Source organism: Rutilus rutilus (assembly GCF_951802725.1).
Source record: "Rutilus rutilus genome assembly, chromosome: 4".
Taxonomy (NCBI): domain Eukaryota; kingdom Metazoa; phylum Chordata; class Actinopteri; order Cypriniformes; family Leuciscidae; genus Rutilus; species Rutilus rutilus.
In genome coordinates, this window is record NC_140212.1 from 14,949,525 (window position 1) to 14,971,216 (window position 21,692).

A 21,692-nucleotide genomic window follows, 5' to 3' on the forward strand; every position below is an offset into this window, starting at 1 on the left:
CACACAACCTTTTGTTTAAAAGTCTGGGGTCTGTGAGATTTGCTCAAATTCAGTAAAAACAGTAATATTTTTGTTTCTGAAATATCTTTACATTTTAAAATAACTGTTTTCTATTTTAATGCATGTTAAAATGTGCTTTATTCCTGTGCTGGCAAAGCTGAATTAAGGGGCACCCTCACTTGATACTGTAATATAATTTCAGCAAAACAGATTGGACAAAAGCTCTAGTGTGTATTTGTGTTTGCACTTTAGAGAACAGGCAAATGTTTTTATTTACAACGTGTGTTTGCAGTAGTGAGAAATGCAGCCAATCACAGACATGTTTGTTGATCTCTTGAATGCAATGGCCAATCAGAGATGTTTGATGATTTAGTCAGAATTCACTCACCGCTCAAGACGCCAGAGTTTTTGTTTGCAAATCCTCTCATTATAGCAAATAAAGTGCAGACACGATGCAAGTAAGAGATTCATTGTGAAGTGCAGTCAGCTTCATTTATTATAACGGAACTTTGTGAGATTGTGATGAACTGAGATTAGGGACAGGTTTTTAATGATTACAAAGGAAGCTGTCATTGCGTGCTTTTGAGGCTTTATATAAATCCATTGAATAAAACTTTAGTTTTTCACGCAGTAAAGAGGACCGACGGCCAATTACATGCTGCAAAAATCTCGGAAGTGACATCTACATTTAAATGTGGAATTTAATCTTGAAATTGCTATGATTGATATAGTGATAACCATAACATGGGACAAAAATATGGCATGTCAAAAGAGAAATGCATTTAGCAGACTAATAGATTAATAGAAAATTTGTATTTTTGGAATTCTATTTCAATTATTTGTAAAAGTAATGACTTGTAAGTAATCTTAAAGGTATAGCGGAGGATTTTCCCGAATTTTAGAAAAGAACCGCCCTCTCCACTTTTTGAAAAAATGCACATGCGCAACACTCTACCTGCTCCCGAGAGGGAACGCCTATTAAACGTGTGCACGAGAGAGCATGCACGAGCTAATCATAGCTTACATTAACTTTTACTAGCAGTGATTTTAAATGGATTTCACCAAATAGCATGCCAAACTTTACCTGTCAAGTAGAAACTTCGCGACTGAGGCATCAGTGGGAAGCCCAACCTGTGTTTTGAGCGCACGCCATCGTGTGAATCGTGTGCACGAGCACGTACGACGGCCTTACGTAAACATATCACCAGAATGATTGACACTTAGGAGGACCAATAGTCTTGATGATCCACCCGGAAAAAGAAAATCCTCCGCTATACCTTTAAGTAATCTAAACCCCTGTACTAAATAAATTCCTAAATGCCGATCCAAAAAGTCATGCGACTTTGCCTCAAATAATTCTCAAACTATTTGTCATTAAATAGTCAAAATCTGTCATTAAAATCATTTTAATAAAAGAGCCATAGCGGCTTTAATTTCACATCAATTTCCCACAATGCTGTGTTTGTTTGTTTGCCTTCGAACAATGTAAGGAAAGGCTTTTATTTTTTCTAATATTCAGAGTTTTCACAAAGTTTTTATTTTGTGTAGTGTATACACAATAGCTAATAAAAGTTAGTAATAAGTATAAATACACTAATAAATAGTGTATACACATAGCTAATAAATTAGCATATTGGAAAAAAAAATATTTGGTTTACTGAATATCCAAAACTTCACTATGAGAAGAACAAAAATAAGAAAATTACTATGTTAAACCCAAGCGCCAGACAGAGCAGCTCAGTGCAGGGCTGATGTTTACCTCATCCGGTGTGTCCTTGGTGTCTGGTTGGGCCTGAACTGCGCGACGGGCCAGAGCTCCGGCTCGGATGTTACTCAGGTTGATCTGCCGTTCTGGAGGTGGTCCTCCTCGTGGCTGACCCCTTACAATGACAGCACAACCAGACAAGACCTGCGAGGAAATATAATGTTTCATAAATTGTTTATCATTCCAGACATGTCAATGATGATGAGAGGTGTAATTGTGCATTGGCAGTGCATGATACAAACAATAAATCCGCAAGTCAAACACTGAACACCTGAGGGATCTGATCACAATTCCTTTAGGACCTGCTTGTTTGTGTTTGGCCAACAGTTGAACAACCATTACACCCCACAAAACAAAGATAAAATCAGTAAAACAATCACCACTGTGATAATCACAACATGACGTCTCAGCTTTAACAGCAGCTAAACAAATACTTCAAACAAATGAGACCAACGATCACTTCGTTAGCATTTGAATCAGCGCTTGATCTCTGATCTGTGTGAGGTATTTACAGCACTGATGTTTACAAGCCTCGTCATGCTTACTTTATGCTGAAACAGTTGTTACAGATATCTGACAGTGGCTTATCCAATCAGTTATTAGATCACTGGCGTTCCTCCAAACTCCTGAGACACATCTGCACCATTACGAAATGATTACGTTAATTGACTAAAGATTACATTGATTCTGTCTCAATCTTTGATCCTCAAACACCCAATAGAGATATCAGACTATGTCCCGTTTGAGAATATCTATTTATTTATGATTTAACGCCATATCAGCAGCAATGGCTATATTCATGGCAATCAACATTATTTCAATTTAAAAATTCTGATTATCATGAATTCAAAATTTTAAAAATTTTCTTAAAAAACAATCAATATACAAAATCTGAAACGTATACCAATAGTAATAACAGTAATAATACCATTTACATTGAATCTTTCAATGTAATATTTGTCAGAATTTGAGAATATCTAAGTTATTGTCCTGCTCACATTGATTCAAACTCAAAGCCACATGTCACAAACACTGGTTGATATCATCAATGATGATTCTGGGCTTTACTTAAACTTATTAAAACTCTAATAAATCTCTAATAAATCAAGAACGCTGAGGCCAAACCGAGAGACCGTTTTTTCCTCTAGAGAGGCCCTGAGAGCAGAGCGCCTGTCTAATTACCGGCTGTATGGAAGTATACACAGGCCTCTGTCACCACAGACAGATTCGGAAAATATCCATGAATTTCCCAAATCCACCACGCTCTGGTTAAACAAGGAGTTGAGCAAGAGTGGGAAGTTCTTTGAAAAGTGTTATTTGATGTTTAGGCTAAAATCAAAGCTACACAAGACAGGCCGTGACATTTCACTTACAATCATTTATCACGGTAACCATTTCAACCAAGTGCCAGAAATGAACTTTATTAAGGGCCTATATTAGCCCTCTGGAACTGATTATATTGACGTAAAGCGTCCAGCTGAATCAATTGAGTCTTAATTTAAATAATAATAATGAAATGTATCTGTAAAATCAGCATCAAATAGCGATAAATGATGCACAAGACATCAACAACAAAGACATATTTAAATGTTTACATATTTGTTTACAGAAACATGAACCGGTTTTTGCCCCAAATATAGGTTTAATGTAGTAACAATTATAGTTTTTGGTGAAAACTATGGATACCAGATACATTTTGTGGCAGTTTTATCCTCCTAAAGAGAGGCTATAATAACAAATGAAAACATTAAAACCAAAAAAGCTAATTTCACGGATAATTAGGTTGAATAAAGGCTTTGCCAGTTTGAGTTCATGCAGAGTTTCTACTTCTGGGTTACCTCACGTTATGGCCATGTGTTTTTCCTTGGAAAACCTACGTGTCAGTTTCTCCTATCTGCTGCTACCCCTTCATTGACCAGAGCAGATAAAAAGTAAACAGTCCAAAACTGCAGCGCCTCGCCTGGTCAAGTCATGAGGAGCTGAATGAGTCTATAACAACACAGAAACACTGTAACACGCGAGCGAAACTCGACGAGAATCACACACACGAGATCTCACACGCAAGACTGACAGAAGAAATCTGAACTTTGACCTTGAGTTCAAATTAAAGTGTAGTAACCACTGATCTATGTAGAATGACATATATATCAGTGGTAGTAACACTAATCATAGTGTTGATTCCAGATTTACGACAATGACAGTGTTTGATTCGCCAGATGATAAGTGTTTTTGAACGAATCTTTTAATCGATTCATTCGTTCTCATTCAACTGCATTGACAAGTGCATTCAAAAACTGACGAAGCAGTTTGTGACAACTATTGGGAATGTGTAAAAATTACTTTTGACCACAAACAAATAAGTCTCTCGCATTCTTTTCTATATGTTATAAAACAAATTCAAACCCTGCAGTTGGAGGACGAATGAAAAAAATAATAAAGCTGCTTTGTTGTCATTTGCAACTTAAAACTCATTCACGAAATCACCGAATCGGTTGAGCAAGTGAATGATTCAATAGACTCTCTCGTAACGCATACAACAATCTCGTGGCGCCACCTCCTGGAGGTGCAACCTGGACGAATCCGCAAATGAATCTTTTTGTGAACCGATTCAAAAGTTTCGAGTCACTAGCGTGAGTCAAAATCCGTTAACTCCGCCAATTAACAAATCAAATGCAACCCACAAATCTAGATTTAGCGTTCAGATAAACTCTTGAACTGTTTAAAAAGCTCAGCTTTTATACAAGACAGCTGTTTAACAAACTATCAAGAGTTTGTTATGAAATATGTGCCTCTTTGCAAACATTGAGCTGTAGCTGCAAAATATTTAGACTTAGCGACTGGTTTATAACAATGTTAGGCTTCGTTTATAACAGCAAATAAAAGCCATCGAAGGACACTATGAATATAACGTTGGCCATCTGGATCACAGCTGAAGACCGCTCAACTTCTGACTGTCAATCTCTGCTGATCATGGAAACAACTTGAAGACTCGCCAAAACTCAAGAGAACTCGTGGAAAACCAACAGGCTGCATAATACATGCCTGACATGAAAGACCTGAACTTTTAAAGTCTTTGCTATCACCGGACCCCCCCTTGACCAACACTTGTGCCCCGTGTGCTCTCCTACCATCTTCACTATTCCCCTCTGCAGCTGCGGGGCTGAAGTTGGGTTGGACTGAACTTGTGCCTGTACTGCAGATGCCATGTCCGCTGAGCTGGATGAATATTCCGTTAGGGAGGGAAGAAAGAGAGAGGTAAAGGAACCGGGAGAGTCCTATGAGACGCCTCTACTGTGAGCCGAGAAAGGGAAGAAGAGAGACTGAGCACGACTGATCACGCTTTGCTTAACCGGAAGCACAGCGTTGGGATGTACACGTCGAAATGTTGCACTTCCTCGGTCACAGCGTCACACTCGCGCTCTGAATGGGGCGATTTGGTTGTGACGTTAGAGACACGAGTGATGACATCCGGTGAGTGGGGAGGTGCGACACGTCAGCACAGATTTAAAAAAACGTGTGCACACTGTAACACACATTCACATTCACAACACACACCAATTTGATATTTATTAATTTATGTTTTATTATTATTATTACTTATTTTATTTACTTTGCTACTATAACTATTTATTTATTTATTCGCTTTTATTTACTTTTTTTACTTTGCTACTGTTTCTTTTATTATCTTTATATTGGCGCATATGTTTCATGAGTAAGCGTACAGTCACCAACGATATATATATTACTGAGATTTAAATAAGAAAGAAAGAAAGAAAGAAAGAAAGAAAGAAAGAAAGAAAGAAAGAAACTACTTTATAGAATAAATGGTAATGTAATGAAATTGAATTCTGAATTTATTTTTTTAGTATTTTTTTCCTTTATTTATTATGGACCTAACTTTATTTGTTTGTTTGTTTGTTTGTTTGTTTGTTTGTTTGTTTGTTTGTTTGTTTGTTTGTTTGTTTGTTTGTTTGTTTGTTTTGTTTGTTCGTTTATGCATTTATTTATGCATTTACTTATTTTATTTATTTATTTGCACACGTATTTATTTTCAATATTTATTGATTAATACAAATACTTTTCTCTGTGCAACATGGTTGGAGGCAGATTGAGAGATCATTGGTTGAGAGATCATATGCCTGTACTACGTGTATGGGCCTATTTGTTATATTTTCATATGTAATTTAATTTTCCTCGAGTTTGTAAATTGAAATTGTTCAATAAAATCAACTGTTATAACACAATATGCGCACTAATTTGTTAATTGTGTAATTTAATCTACGGCCTCCCCGCATTTTGGAATTGATTTATAGAGAGTGTACAATTAAAATTAAAATTCCTGTTGAATAAGCCGTGGTGGTGAAAGCCTACCGAAACTGCCTTTATATGTTTTTGTTCAAAGCATTAATAAAAAAATAAAAAAAAACATTAAAAAAAGAAAGCCTACCGAAACTGAAAGCACTTAACTAGCCTATATAGGCTATGATTTTAAGTTCGTTTGTAATTCAACGGGTTTCATAATTGTGCATGCACCATAACTGTCAAAATATGACATACATGTTCTGATATTAATGAAAAGACTCCATATTGAGATGAGAGATCAATTAATCTATGGACCACCGTTAGACAATAATGCTGCGGAAGTACTTACTGGCCACTAGATGACACCATTTGACAAATATTGCCTTGACTCATAACTCAATATTACACTTCTCCATTTGTTTTGAATTAAGTGAGACTCTGTTGACATCGACCTCTTTTCTATTGATTAAGTATGCACGATCATATTGAACTTATGTTAGAATAGAAGTAGCTATGCATTGGAATCGTTCTGCTGGAACAAATAAAAATGCGCGTGCATGCTGCCCTGCACCAAAATGATCTTATTATTTGAATTCGGGTAATCTGGGACATGTTTTGCAATTTTGACTCATGCGATTTATTTCTATATCTATCTAACACATTAGATCAACACATTACACTTTTCTGAAATCCCTAATATGTTTTCTAACCACACCAGAAGAAAGAATCTAGATATTATACCCAGAGGAGACACCTATTAGTGTTTTTTGGCCAAAAAAATAAATAATTCTGCCTGAATTTGATAATATGGGACAGGTCACTTTGTAATCTGGGACGTGTGTTAGGCCTAAAAAAATAAATAAATAAAAAAAGCCTATATTCACCATACTTTATGCATGCCAAACACAATATCACCAATTTTTAAAAAGCATTATGGAAAAATGACAAGTAGGCTACGGAAATCTCAATAAGAAAATGTATGATATTCATAGAAATTTCATTAATTCATATAGGCATACACATAGGCCTATATGTTCCAATATCAGGAAAAATTATTTCTAGCACAGGATTAACAATATACTGTTAGTTTATTTAAATTCACTTATATGTCTTTTCTTATATGTATAATATTTTAAAATATCAACTAAAATGTAAGCAACAGCAAACAACTATTTAATTAACGGATTATTCAATTAAATTCTCCATTCAAATTGGGGCTACTCAGGGAACAAACACTCCTTGCCAGAGACTCAGCAAAGTGAGAAAAAATAATAAGTAACCCGCCAAATTGGCTAGTGATTTGACAGCGTTACCCGCCACAGATTATTATCCGCATTTGGCGGGTTGGCGGGTGTTAATTCAAAACCCTGATTAGCTTTATATTAGAGTTCATTTTAAAGCACATCAGTGGTCTACCACTAAGTTGTAATGAGATCTACGATAAGGTGGTGTATAGCTTTGTGGACAGCTATGCAATGAAATTACACAGTTGGGGAGGAAATGTAAAAGATTCGCTATTTACCTGAATTTTTGCATTGGCACATAAGTGCACTTTCTCAGTTGTAAGCTACCCATGAGCTTTGGTGCGAACAGTGAAAAATAAAAATAAAAAAGAGGCCATGGTTTCCTTGATTTTAAAGCTATAGTGTCAAAAAAGTTTTTGTGTTCTCTTAATTTTAAAGATGCATCCGCAGTATTTAAATTGATATTTGAATGGCACAACTGTGGGCCACACGTGTGCGCGTTTGGAGAGCTCCATGTACACATTTACGCGGGTGCCATATCAGACTTTAAGTGCTATAATTCAGAACACAACATGGAGAGATTAATCGTTAGTGTGGCTTCCTTGATTTCTGATGGCACAAGATACGCGAACATATCAAAATCGTACTGATTTAAATGTTCAAATTGAAAACATCCCCAAAGTGCCAGACAGATTTGCGCACAGAGAGGGGTTCGTCCTTTTTTTATCTCATTTTTGAAACTTTAACTCATTTAATTATCTATTTTCGTTTAATAAAATGAGTACAAAAGAACGTAGAGCTCTCTGAAGTAATACATAAATTTATTTGTCTTTTCATCTCGTTGGCAAGGAGATGTTGGCGTTCAAACCGGTCGTCGCGTTTATATGTGCATCTTTCAGTCCTGCAGATATTATTATGCTGTAAGGGGTGGTTAATATGTAATTTGCACCATATGGCATTTTAAAATCCAACCTTATTTCCACAATCTTCGATCTGTGTGGATTTACCTAATGATGCCCAATTAGTCATTGAGCAGGACCAAAGATGAGGCTTGTGTGGATACTCTCGCGCTAATATTTGCTCTCCAAATATTTCCTTTGAAACGTTTACAACACATTTTATCTGCTGGCCAGACAAGGGACATCTGGGAGGGTTTTCAACTCTCGATTTTTATAAATAAAACCACAATTGGTTCACATTTGCCCCTCGGACTCTATTTGTTCATGCTTGAAAGAAAATGTAATAAAAGGGGCTCCATGATGGATTTATGATTTATCAAAAGCACTTTACCATATGGCAGTCGTCTTTGGAGCAGGCTTTCAAATGTTTGCTTTAAAAGAACTAAATCTGATTAACATGTAGCTACAGTCGTCGCGTGGAAGGATGAAAGATGCGTCAGTCACGTGACAGCCGGAGAGCCTCAATCTCCAGTCGTTTGAGAGGCACAGTAGTAAAATAGGGCTTGTGGGCACATAAATGAGTATAACATTTCAGAATTATCGTTAGGAAGCTGACTACTTTCATATGTGGCCGAGCACTGCTTTCATTCGCTCATTCAGAACATCATGGGACCTGTTCAGCGCGGGCTGGTGCTGAAATCAGACACTTCACACACTTGGTGCTCTCTATTCGCTCAGCAAAGGCGATCCTTTAAACTCATTAAGCATGCAAACGATGTTTTTCTAAATGAACACATCTACTAAGTAAAATAAATTAAAAAAATACTTTGAGCTACCTACTTTCTCTTCGTGAAATATGTGCGCTGGGAACCTGTAAGTCTAACCACTGCATCTGTCCCATTGGTGCACACAGTGCCAATTACACAATGATATTTTAGGGGCCACTGTTTTTAGTTTAGCTAGTTGATTCTTTTTTGAAGATGGTTTTTCTGGGCGTAATCTGTGGAGGTTCATCTTTGGCACTATCGCCACTGAGTGCCACAGTAAACTTAAATTATCTAAAAAGACTTTCAAACTATAACTACATTCAGTATGGAATGGAAAGCGCGCAAACATCATTGAAGTGAATGGACGGGTTTCGCCAAACAACACTTTTAGCGTCAAATACGCGCTTACAGTATATCCTTGCAACAACTCTAAACATTACAAAAACGGTGTTGCAATCCTTCACTCTCAGAAAAGAAGGCACAAAAGCTGTCCATTTTAGGATAGCAAAAGTATAGGCCTACATATTTATATCTAGAGTGCATAGCCTACCTCAAAGGTACTTGCTGTTACCAAAAGTCTACATATTAGTATCTAAATGGTACATATTAGAACCATTTAAAGGGAACCATCCCAGTGACAGATTTTGTGGAACAACATTCCAATCAACCAATCAGATTTGAGGGACAAGTTTACAGTTTATGTCAAGTTTATGTAGACTTACAACTTACATCAGTGTTATTCACCTGTGACCTATCAATTTCCCCTTTTTGATTTTAGGGATAGGCCTAACTTATGAATATGGTTTTAAAAATCCGTTAAAAATAAATAATAGGGCACAACGAATTTTATTAATATGAAGGATTTTTATGTATTGATGCTTTTTTCACAGGTGTGCGTTGTGCTTAAGGGTTAACGGAAATGTCCGTACAATTAATGCATAATGTCCTGGCAGAAAATGACTTAATTTTCCGTCTTTTTCTACAGTGTGAACCCATCGAGAGTCTATATTTACCTTTTTTTTCCATATGTGCATTGTGCACAGTACGTCATCTTGATAAGGACACTAGGTTAGCTATATAAGAAGTCGCGCGCGGGGGCAGTGAGGGGTCCACGCGCAAGGACGCATCTCCTTCAAGAAGAACAGCACAGAAAAAGACCGTCTTCACTGTAAGAAAATTATTACCCTTTCACTCACTGTAGGTTTCTTCCCGCATTAGATTTAAAGCATTAAATGTTTACTAATTTTTTTTTTTTTTTTTTTTTTTGGCAAGGCTACCAGGTGCCCATTGGGGATGTGCAGCGCAAACTCTGTCCTGGGAAATGAAGGTCGGCATTTAATCGTTACAGTTATTCCAAAGATTTTCAACTCCTAATTGCGGCACTTATTTTATAAGTAAAATCAGTTGTGCCAACGTTATAACATGTTGTTAATTTAACCTTTTCTGACACTTTGAGTGACTTTTACGGATGACGAAATTGATTTGAAACTCTGAGAACTCCAGCAGCCTATATGGAGCGCAACATTAAATGGATAATAATTATTAAACTCTTTAAGCTATATATAGCCACATTTATTCAGCAAAGGCGCGGAGACGCGTGCTGATTGTCCGCGTGCTGATGGTTCACATTAAAGCAGAACCAACCATGAATGTACCTAAACTCTAACATGAACTTTTCAAGTTGTTCAGCTGATTATGGAAGAAATTCCACTGCATTATAAAAGCGCAAACCTCCCAGTAATGAAGCTTTATCTATGGCTATATGTGTCAGGAGAAGAAGGGAGTGTGAATCAGCTGGGCGGTGTGTTTCTGAACGGTCGTCCTCTGCCCGTCTGTAAACGGAGATTGATGGTTGAGCTCGCGACCGAGGGCGTGAGACCGTGTGAGATCTCCAAAATACTCAAGGTACTGAGTCAAATTCTCACCTTTATCATGTGTTTATGTGAATATCTACATGCTGGAGTAACCCTGTGCTCTGTCAGGTCTCCAACGGCTGCGTTAGTAAGATTTTGGCCAGGTTTCAGCGCACAGGGGCCATCGGTCCCAAAGCAACGGGAGGCAGCAGACCCAGACTCCTGACTCCTGACGTCATCTCCATCATAGCGCAGCACAAGCGGCAGAACCCCTCACTGTTCGCCTGGGAGATCCGACAAAAACTGGCGACAGATCGAGTCTGCAGAGGAGATACAGTCCCCAGTGTAGGTTACAACACTTATAGAGCTGGTGTAGTTTTGAAGGCCAATGTCTGCATAGAAATAAAGGTTCCAAATGAGGTTTTTGCAGTGAAGAACCTTTTTTTGGTGAACAGTTCTTAAAATAACTATTTTCTTAACTCGAAGAACATTTTAATAATCTAAAGAGCCATTTTCCACTATAAAGAACCTTTTGGGGGGAAATGTATGACTCAACGAATCAGTAATGTCCATCAGGTGTCATCCATAAACCGGATTCTTAAGAAGATTCATCTAGATGTGGACATGATGGGCAGTGCATATCCAAGTGTCAAACACATTTACACAGGTAATCTAATTCATTCATAATTCAAATACTAGAATACAGGTGAAGCGAGACATTTGTCACTGTTGTAGTTTTAAAATGTCATCTGATTGTCAGTGTTGCTCCAAATGGCACAATGCCATTTTAACCTGGTACTGATTTCTGTGTTCTGATATTATAGCATCATTAATTTTTTTTTATTTTTATGTTTTTGAAAGATGCTCACCAAAGCTGCACTTATTTGATTAAAAAAAATACAGTAAAAATAGTAATATTGTGAAATATTATTACAATTTAAAATAATAGTTTTCTATTTTAATATATTTTTAAATGTAATTTATTCCTAATAAATAAAGCCGACTTTTAGCAGCCATTACTCCAGTCTTTAGCATCACACGACCCTTCAGAAATCATTATTATATGCAGATTTGAAGCCCAATAAACTTTTCTTATAATTATCAATGATGAAAACAGTGGTGCTGCTTAATTGTTTTGTGGAAACCAATATACATTTTCTTTTTCAAGATTCTTTGATGAATATAAATTTCAAAAGAACAGCATTTGTTTGAAAGTGAAATCTTTTACAACATTATAAATGTCTTTACTGTCATTTTTGATCATTTTAATACATTATTTCTTAATAAAAGTATACATTTCAAAAAAAAAAAAAAAAAGTTAAAGATGTTAAAGATGATTAAATTTCCCATCTAAAATGTCCCACTTGCATTCATCCTATTGGTCTTGAAACAAATATGTCTACTAACCTTCTCCGTTCACTTCCTTTCACCCAGAAGTGGATGAGCACAGGAGTTTACACACGACCGCTCCGACAATTCGTCAACAAACGGACACGACCCTGCGACTGCGAGGCACCTCTCCTCGCAACAGAACAGCTTTCACACCAAATCAGAGTGAGAGGTTAGAGAAAGGTGATTCACTTTCAGTCACTTCAATCTCTCACTGTCTGCTCAGAGCCATCTGTGAGCTATTATACTGACATTGCAACATCTCCCCCTTCTGATTTCTGGCCATTCAGAGTTCATCCGTGGGCTTTATCCTGACCTGCTGACCAGAGAAAAGCTGTCTGAGGAGACAAACCTTCCACAAGACACCATAAAGGCAATTCAGATTCTAAGTTTCAATTAACAAATGCTTTTTTCCTCATAAATAAACATTTCAGAGTTGGCATACATGTATTTAAAGGGGCTTGTGTTAGATGTTTGACCTGACCTTGACCTTCCATCTGAAGGTTTGGTTTTCCAACCGCAGAGCGAGGATGAGGAGGGAGCGAAGGGAAGACCGTAGTGACTGTGGATCAGTGGGTAAGTGCTGATGTCTTGTTTTCATTGTAGAATCACAGTCTGCATTATAAATGATGTCTCTTTCTTAGGTGTAACGAGCCCCAGGTTTCTGAGAAGTAGGGATGCTTTGATTTCTCTGCCAGCGACCTCTGCCAGCTCACTGGACGGTTACTTGGCTCATCACACACAATCCACTTTTCCACTGGCCCATCACAGAGACAAAAACACTTCACCATGGGCTCATTTGAACTCAAATGCAATGTCAACATGTCCATTGGATCGCACAGAGAGTTTGATGCCATCATGTCACCAACATGGCAACATGGAATCAGATTACCGATCGGTTCCCTTGAACACAGACGAAAGTATCTTAATGGCTAATCGCTCACAGTGGGCTTCTTATCAATCTCTGATTGGACTGAACGTTTCAAGGTTTTGAATTCCAAGATGGCATTCCAAGTCCAATACTGTGGACAGTAGAGGGCAGCAAAGGAAAGAAAAAGTGGCATTTGGTCTGGATGTACTTTTTTTAGACTAATAAAAAAATATATATGTTTTTGATATTCTGATTGTATGTTTTAAGTGACAATAAAATGAACTGGACTGGAAACTTATAAACTGTCTCACTTAATCTCTGCCTAAAGATGGTCTCTGTCAAATCGGGAATAAACAATAAAGAGATACACCTACAATGCAAAAACAAAACACTTTTTTTCACTTATTGTTTTATAGTTAAAAAACGAAATATTCTTCAAATAAAATGAATCAAATTATAAGCAACACAAGATTTTAAGACTTGTTTTTATAATTTCTTTAAATCAAAACTTTTATTTGTCTACATTTTACAATGTATCTTTAAAACAAGATTTTGTATAATTTTGTATAATTTTAGTTTATTTAATACACATTTTTAACTTACAAGTGAAAAATATCTGAAGTCTTTGAAAATATTATCTGCAATTTATTTTTTTGTTTCAAGGATTTATAAAAACTTTAGCTGAAAAAATAGACAAACTGCTAATTAAGAATTTTGCAGAATAGAAACATTACAGAGCCCCTTTATTCTACATTTAATAACAAAAGCGATTAAGCTAAACAAATGAGCAAATGGGTGTTTTTTAGATATATGTGACCCTGGACCACAAAACCAGTCACAAGGGTACATTTTTTGAATAAATAAGCTTTCCATTGATGTATGGTTTGTTAGGATAGGACAATATTTGGCCCGAGATACAACTATTTGAAAATCTGGAATCTGAGGGTGCAAAAAAATCGAAACACTGAGAAAATCGCCTTTAAAGTTGTCCATTTATGTCCGCGATTGTGCTGCATTCACTCACAAAAATATTTTTTATATATATTTATGGTAGGAAATTTACAAAATATCCTCATGGAACATGATCTTTACTTAATATCCTAATGAGTTTTGGCATAAAAGAAAAATCTATAATTTTGACCCATACAATGTATTATTGGCTATTGCCACAAATATACCCGTGCAACTTGTGACTGGTTTTGTGATCCAGGGTCACATATACACAATGTAAAATAAAAGTCCTAGTGGTCATCTCGCAGCACATGCATCAAGGGCCCTGCTATTCAGGTCAAATAATGATGGCTAGAAGACTGTGTCAGAGCATCTCCAAAATAGTCTTGTGGGGTGTTTCCGGTATGCTGTGGTTATACCAACCAAAAGTGGTGCAAGGAAGGACAACCGGTAAACCGGAGTCAAGATCTGGGGTCAAAGTTCTGCTGGGAAACCTTGTGTCCTGGCATTCATGTGGATGTTACTTTAACAAGTAGGCTACCTAAAGATTGTTGCAGACCATGTACAACCCTTCATAGCAACGGTGTTCCCTGATGGCAGTGGCCTCTTTCAGCAGGATAATGCACCCTTCCACACTGCAAATGGATGGTTTGAGGAACATGACACAGAGTTCAAGGTGTTGGCCTCCAATTCCCCCAGATCTCAATCTGAGATGGGATGTGCTGGACCAACAAATCCAATCCATGGAGGCAACCTGCAGGACTCAAAGAATCTGCTGCTAATGTCTTGGTGTCAGATCCAACAGAACACATCACATTCAGAGGTCTTGTGGAGTCCATGCATCGATCCAACAGAGCTGTAACAGCATGAGTGGGATCTGCACTATATTAGGCAGGTGGTTTTAATGTTGCGGCTGATCAGTGTATAGTACGCTCTCTCTCTCAGACCACCTCTGTCAGCACAGGTTCATCTGGTAAGAAATCTCTCCTGTGAGCTTTGGACTGGACTCGCATACTTCTACACGGTGAGTGAACGAGATCAACACTTGGACACAAACCAGAATGCTTCAAGCGCTAACAGGGAGTCTGGGCTACTCTGACAAACACGCAGAGGTCAAACTCACGGGCTTATTTCTAATATAAATGCCATGAATCTAAAATTGTTAGTGTTTATTTTCCACATTCGAAAGATCAAACACATAAACTCTTTCTACATGCATTAGGAAAGTCCATAAAGAAAATATTCACCACTCTGTACGAGCAAGATGCTCAAAAATAAAATAAAAAAGATCGAAGAGAGCCATTATACGAGCAGTTAACAAAGCACTGAAGCAGAAAAATGACTTTGAATGATTACTCTCAGAGAGAGTTTCGGGTGGAAATGTGGTTTTCTCTTGATTTAAACACAAAACCTCTGTGTTTTACTGTACATTGGAGTCCTATAGAAGATCAGACGTCTCGTGTCTGTTCCAGTGGTTTTCAACTCTTGTCCTCTGGGAACCCACGACGGCATAATTTGTTCCAGCCTTGAACTATAACACATCTGATTCAACAATAATCAGCCTCCGCTGGATTAATTGAATCAAGTGTATTAGTTTAACCTCACATGGCGGCAAAAATCCATCACTGATCTGAAACGGATTATTCATGAGAGCTCTCCCGACTCTCATCCATGATTGCTTCAACATACTGTCTGCCTGCTCCCGTTTGACTGAAGTAACTGCTTTATAAATTCAGTTCGCTTTTCAACAGTTTGAACACTGACCTTTGACCCCTGCTGATTTAAGTGCACTGGAGGAAACTGGAAACTATTGGCTTTGGTCTGCATGACCTTTCTTCTCACACGTCCTTTTCTATCGCCCTTAAGAGGGGATTGCATTCATCAGCTATGGGTCGCCTGAACACACAACCTGCTGAAAGCGAACCAACACACACATTCGACTCAGAGCAGCAGAGAAAGAAACATACATTAGCATATTAATGATCAGACATTTTTCAATTTAACAGCAGAGCTAGTATTATTTACACACTATTACAGTATTTATTAATATTTTGAATTTGAATTGATGTGTTTTCATTTTAAGTTTAGTAATCTTGTTATGTGCTATTGCCAATTTCCATTTAATCCGTATTTATATAAGTTGCCGGATACATTTAATTAAAAAAATATATGATTTTTAATAGTTTTAGTTAACAATAACAACACTGTTTAATAGAAACTGAAATGACAAAAAATGACTTTTTAAACAGTTTTAATTATTTACAAATAAAACAAAACAAAAAAAGGTCACATGTGTATTTACTTACATTTTAAAAGTTGGAAATACAAAAAGTCATAAAAATAGTGTTAAAAACAACAGCAGCCTAGATATTCAATATTAAGACCACTGATGGCAGCAGCGCAAAGAGGAAATCACAAATCCGAAGTGTTGACAATATAAAGTGTGAAAATTGATAAAATGTCAAAACACAGGCACCTTATATACATAGCGAGCATATTATTTACAATAAAACACATTTTCGTATTAAAAACATTAGTTTAAACAGTTACCCTGCCTGTTCTCGACTGCGTTACTGTTCAGTACTGCAGTTTGATTAAGTATCTTTGCACTCTTGGCTAAATTTGGACTTAAAAGACCCTCCACATGGACACATGTGCGGCTTACAAACCTTCGGGGAGCCGTCTTTGAGTCGAAACGTCCTGTTATGACCCAATATTTTCCTTTAAAGACATATCGTCCTTTTGTTTTGTTTACAAATGTTATGTTTCAAATCTACACGCCAGATTAAACACAATAAACACTTCTGGAGGATGAAATGCCATGACTTCGGTCCATCTATAAAAGACATAAATAAATACTCTGCGAACTGCGTATAAAATTTCGACAGATATATTACACCATGTGAAAGGAAAGACCTTCAGATGTTTGTAATTTCAGATCTATAAGACCTACGGATGCACAGAGTGACATTCGCACACTCTTTGGAGTGCAGTACATGAAACGGCCCCAAAGGGGCCACAGAACGCTCCAAACTGGAGTAAGGCAAGGTGCGAAACATTAGAATGTCAGTGAACCCTTCTGGAAATGTGTGATAACATCCCATTCGGGCATGAAAACCGGCCACGGTGCAGACTGCCGCTCCAAATCTGATTTGCGAAGTGGTTGATGTTGAAAATGGTGTATTGGAAACTGTGATACGGAATTTCGTCCTCCTAAGTTGCACCTGAAATGCCTTAAAAAAAAAACAAAAAAAATGTACATTGAGGAAAATTCAGTTTGTGCACAAGTGATAACACCTGGAAAAATGCACCCCAGTGAAAACAAAAACTCCGTCCTGTCTGAAAACGTAGGGTTATTGACATCTTCAAGTATCTCCAGGGAATGGCATTTAGAACATCTGCTCTGGTCTGAGACAAATATGTTCATATGGATGAACACCACAGTTTCTTCTAATTGCTTTTATTTCCTCATTTATCCATCTGTCCTCGATTTTTGAGTTTACTCACCAGCCACAACAATCTCCTACCAATAAAAAAAAAAAAGTTCAAAAGTTGTAATTTCCTCCATTTGTTGGTAAAAAAAAAAAAAAGTCTGATGTGTGATTTTTGCAGTTTGTTTGCGAAAACATCAGATATTTTTGTCTTGCACCTTTTTTCCATACCAGTGGTTTTCATTAAATTTAAAAAAAAACCCAAACCAAACTCTGGCCTCCAAGTTTTTTTGTACAGCAACCATGGTCTTCACGTTGTAGATGCTAAAAATCATAACGCGCCATTGGAAAATATAACAGTCTAGTAACTTATTTCCATGTCCGAATAGTATTTGAAGACTTTGCGGACCCATTCAGAGTAGAAGGCCACGTTGACGAAGACAGCAGGACGCCTGGCGACGGCGCACCCACGACCGTTGATGCTCACACCCACTATGACCTTGCTTTCTCCTTCCTGACACACCAATGGGCCACCGTAGTCTTTCTGTAAGAGGGGAATAGAAAAGAGAAGAGGTCACAATCAGAGAATAAACACCATCCTCTGAAACGATCCTCCTCAAAGATCAGGATCTGACTCGTACCTCACAAACACCCTGGTCTCTCTTGCCTCCAGCACAGATTTTGGTCTCTGTGATTGGAAGAATACCTTTGTGGCTTTGGGAACACCTTTTGTTGCTGACAATTGGAAGCCCCACCATTTTCAGACTGCCCTCATGTCCCGTGCCTAAAAGAGAGGTCAAAGGGTCAGTTTTAATAGAAATGTAATGGTCTGGAAAGTTTGCATGCAAGTTCAATTAGCTTCCTTTATTTGGCCTTATGTGTCTAAATAACTCAACACGGGTTTGGAAAAATGGGTTAAATATGAGCTCCGAATGTTTAGTTTGTTCAAGTGTGTATTTTAATGATGCTGAGTCACATTCAATATTTATTTGTGTATCTTGTTCTTTGTCCACAAGATACAAACACGAATAAAAGATCATTGTGATAAGTCATTGTGATTATTAAGACCATCTGAATGCATTCTAGAGCTGTGTTTTGAAGTAAATGCCAAATACCAAATAAAACAGATCAGGGGTTTTCAGATTTTTATATATTTTTGTATTTTATTTTACCATTTTAATAAAGCAAATTCTTGGGTGGAAAATATTTAAATAATTATGGTCAGACTTTAGATTAGGGTCCAGCACACTATTACTTAAATATTAACTAAGATTTTTGCCTCAAGAAACTCCTAATTACTGCTTATTAATTGTCAGTAAGGTAGTTGTTAAGTTTAGGTATTGTTGTTAATGGTTATTCAGAATAATGCATTAATATGTGCTTTATAAGTATTAATAAACAGCCAATATCCTAGTAATATGCATGCAATAATAAGTTAATAGTCAGAATTGGACCCTAAATTAAAGTATTACCATATATTTTATTGTTTATATAATATTATAATAACTATATAATTTTATTTAAAATCATAAAATTAATATTACTATTCAGCACTAGTTATAAGGAAAAAACAAATATATTTATTACACATAAATAGTATCTATACATAAATAGTATAGTATATATATATATATTGATAAAGTTATAGTTAAAGTTATAGTTAAATTATAAATTGTTAAAGTTAATTTAAATAATTTTAAATAATTTTTCACATGCATTAAATTTGATACCGGTAACTATATATATATATATATATATATAGCTACCGGTATCAAATTTAATGCATGTGAAAAAATTCACATATTCATATATTCATTTTGAAAGCCCTAAAATACATATTAGGCAGTTTTGAGTTCGGCAAAGAGCAAATAGAATAGAATTTACCACAGTACAATAAAATAGAGTTGAATAGAATGGAATCGGCAAACAATAATTAACAATGGAGCATTGCACCTTGAATATTAATCATTTCCTCAGTCCTCAGACTCAATTATTTTTCATATAACAACCAGAGGAACATGTCATAATTATTTAAAAGGCATTTTTAATGTTTCCAAACCCCAAAACAAACTGGAAACCAATAATTAAACAATGTGGCTGTATAGAAAAGAATGGAGTAGAACAGAATAGTACCTTTAGTGTCTCCCCAGCCATACATGAGGCAGTGAGTGCCTTCTGCAACAGCACACCCTGCGACAGGAAGCTGCACAGTTCGCACATGCTCAGAGAGAGGGGCAGGCCTGGGCATAAGACTATGAGTTACCATAAGGATGGATGGATGGATGAGAAGATGAATGGGCAGATGGATAAATGCACTTACGTAGTGAGTTTGAGCAGGGCCAAGTTGGATCCCTCGGGCCCGCAGACCACATGTGCGATCCGGAGATCCTGCGTGTCGGCGGACGCGTTGAGATGAAGAAGCCCCACCTGCACGGTGTACTCCGAGAGGTCAGGAACACTGAGGAACAAACAAGCATATATGTCAAAAACAGAAGTTTCATGGCAACTAAAGTATGCAACTAAAGTATCCGAGTAGAACGGTGATAAGTCATTTTTAGCCTTCTGGAAATCTGGATTGCAGACGTAGCAGAGCAGTCTTTCTACAAGCATGAGATATGTATGTTGCCGAGCGTTCCTGGTAAGCTCATCTTCAGTTCTGATCAAGGCGCAGAGGTCAGTTTCGAGCGTCCAGCCCGGTTCTGTGTCTTCATGCAAAGCACAAGATAGCTGAAACCACCAGGGAGCGGATCTGGGGGAATGTAGAGATGATCTAAAAGCCAGACACGCTCACTCCTGTTCTCCTTCTGTCCCTTTTCCCTCCCTCAAACTAAACAGAGCCAGCAGGTTTTCACTCAAGTGTCACTGAAGCAGATCCACAGGCATATATCACGCAGCAGAACGCCGAGTCTAAACAGATGCACCGCTGACAAGAGCAGAGAACCATCAGTCACAGTCCGAGCGGATCTGTCACTACTCTCTCCTAAACCGGAAACTCTGGACCCGCACGTCTCGTAGAAAACATCAACTGACAGATGGGAACACAAGGCCGGGACGGGCTAGAATCTTGCACGCTCGAGAAGGAGGAAAACTCAAATGTGGTTTGCATTGACGAGAGAGAGTGGCTGGTTATTAGAGGAGTTGAGATGGATTACCAGGTGGAGAAGCACTGTTGATCAGTCAGAACCCAATCCTCTCTGATGAGTGAACCTCCACACCAGTGTCTGTCCCTGCGGGAGGACAACCAATCAGAATGTGCCGTTAGAGCTACAGGAATTAACATCCCTCATGCTATACACGCTATGTCAGGTTACAGTATAGTACACGTTATGTCAGGTTACAGTTTTTCTGATATTTTTTTAGATAAAATCCATTCTATTAGCCAAATATTCTAAATCATAATGCCATTTTTCAAAAAAAAAAAAAAAAAAGAGGAAAAACCTTTTTCCGCCAAGACTTTAAACATAAATTCAGCATGTCCAATACAAATAAGCATATTTAGGAAAATAGATTTTTTTTTCAATAAGCTGTGCTGATTCTCATTCAAACTTAAATTACACCGCAATATTGCACATTGTAAAAGGCTGTAACCTGCAATTGTCACCTTAAAGAGTTATTTTTTTATCTGATTTAACCCATACAAATCAGCTGTGTTGGTATAAATTAATGTATTTAAGTTCATTGATGTTATATAATATGTTTTTATTTGAATAAAACCATAATTTAGATGTTACCATCTAAATTACTTCTTTATACTACTATATTACTACTACTTTTTTTCAGTGTATTGACTATTTATCTACCACAGATTTATCTGCATATTTGTTCTAAATTACATAGATTAATGTAGGTTGAATTAGATTAAAATAATACTGATCAAATAGGAAATGTGTACCTTTTTTGAATGCTGACCACCCAGCTTCCATCCTCTGCTCGCTGCACCTGCATTCCCCCAACAATCCGGGTGGTTTTGTGTATAAAACAAGATGGTTTCACTCCTCCACCTGCTGAGAGGGAAAGCAGGAACTGTCAGAGAAGACTTCATGAAAGTTAAAATATATAGATCTTACATATTGGATATGCAGTACACAGTTAGTTTTGCTGCAGAACCCATATTTTACACTGGACATAACAGCAAAATTACAAAGGCCCAATAATATGCAAATGTAATAACAGGCTGACCAAAAAGAAATGGATAATTATGTAAATCTTGTAAAAACAAA

At 37.1% G+C, this 21,692-nt stretch overlaps 3 protein-coding genes across 3 annotated transcripts in view; 1 reads left to right on the forward strand and 2 right to left on the reverse strand.

The window, feature by feature from the left end:
• Positions 1 to 5,171, reverse strand: part of snd1 (staphylococcal nuclease and tudor domain containing 1) — a 169,569-nt gene extending 164,398 nt beyond the window's left edge. The window contains exons 1-2 of the mRNA XM_084407141.1: positions 4,894 to 5,171; positions 1,760 to 1,909 (exon numbers count right to left, since the gene is read on the reverse strand). Of these exons, the coding sequence (XP_084263267.1) occupies positions 1,760 to 1,909; positions 4,894 to 4,971 (228 nt within the window). The 5' untranslated portion in view covers positions 4,972 to 5,171. The remainder of the gene's footprint in view (positions 1 to 1,759; positions 1,910 to 4,893) is intronic.
• A 4,726-nt stretch (positions 5,172 to 9,897) lies between these two features.
• pax4 (paired box 4) lies at positions 9,898 to 14,903 on the forward strand (the record flags this gene model as incomplete). Its single annotated transcript, XM_084406902.1, has 8 exons — positions 9,898 to 10,304; positions 10,749 to 10,882; positions 10,960 to 11,175; positions 11,407 to 11,497; positions 12,265 to 12,402; positions 12,510 to 12,592; positions 12,723 to 12,795; positions 14,578 to 14,903. The coding sequence occupies exons 1-8, from the start codon at positions 10,271 to 10,273 to the stop codon at positions 14,901 to 14,903; spliced, it is 1,095 nt and encodes a 364-aa protein (XP_084263028.1). The 5' UTR covers positions 9,898 to 10,270.
• A 1,373-nt stretch (positions 14,904 to 16,276) lies between these two features.
• hgfa (hepatocyte growth factor a) overlaps positions 16,277 to 21,692 on the reverse strand; it is a 22,519-nt gene continuing 17,103 nt past the window's right edge. Inside the window, exons 13-18 of the mRNA XM_084406374.1 lie at positions 21,365 to 21,476; positions 20,625 to 20,699; positions 19,793 to 19,930; positions 19,606 to 19,712; positions 18,114 to 18,256; positions 16,277 to 18,016 (exon numbers count right to left, since the gene is read on the reverse strand). Of these exons, the coding sequence (XP_084262500.1) occupies positions 17,834 to 18,016; positions 18,114 to 18,256; positions 19,606 to 19,712; positions 19,793 to 19,930; positions 20,625 to 20,699; positions 21,365 to 21,476 (758 nt within the window). The 3' untranslated portion in view covers positions 16,277 to 17,833. The remainder of the gene's footprint in view (positions 18,017 to 18,113; positions 18,257 to 19,605; positions 19,713 to 19,792; positions 19,931 to 20,624; positions 20,700 to 21,364; positions 21,477 to 21,692) is intronic.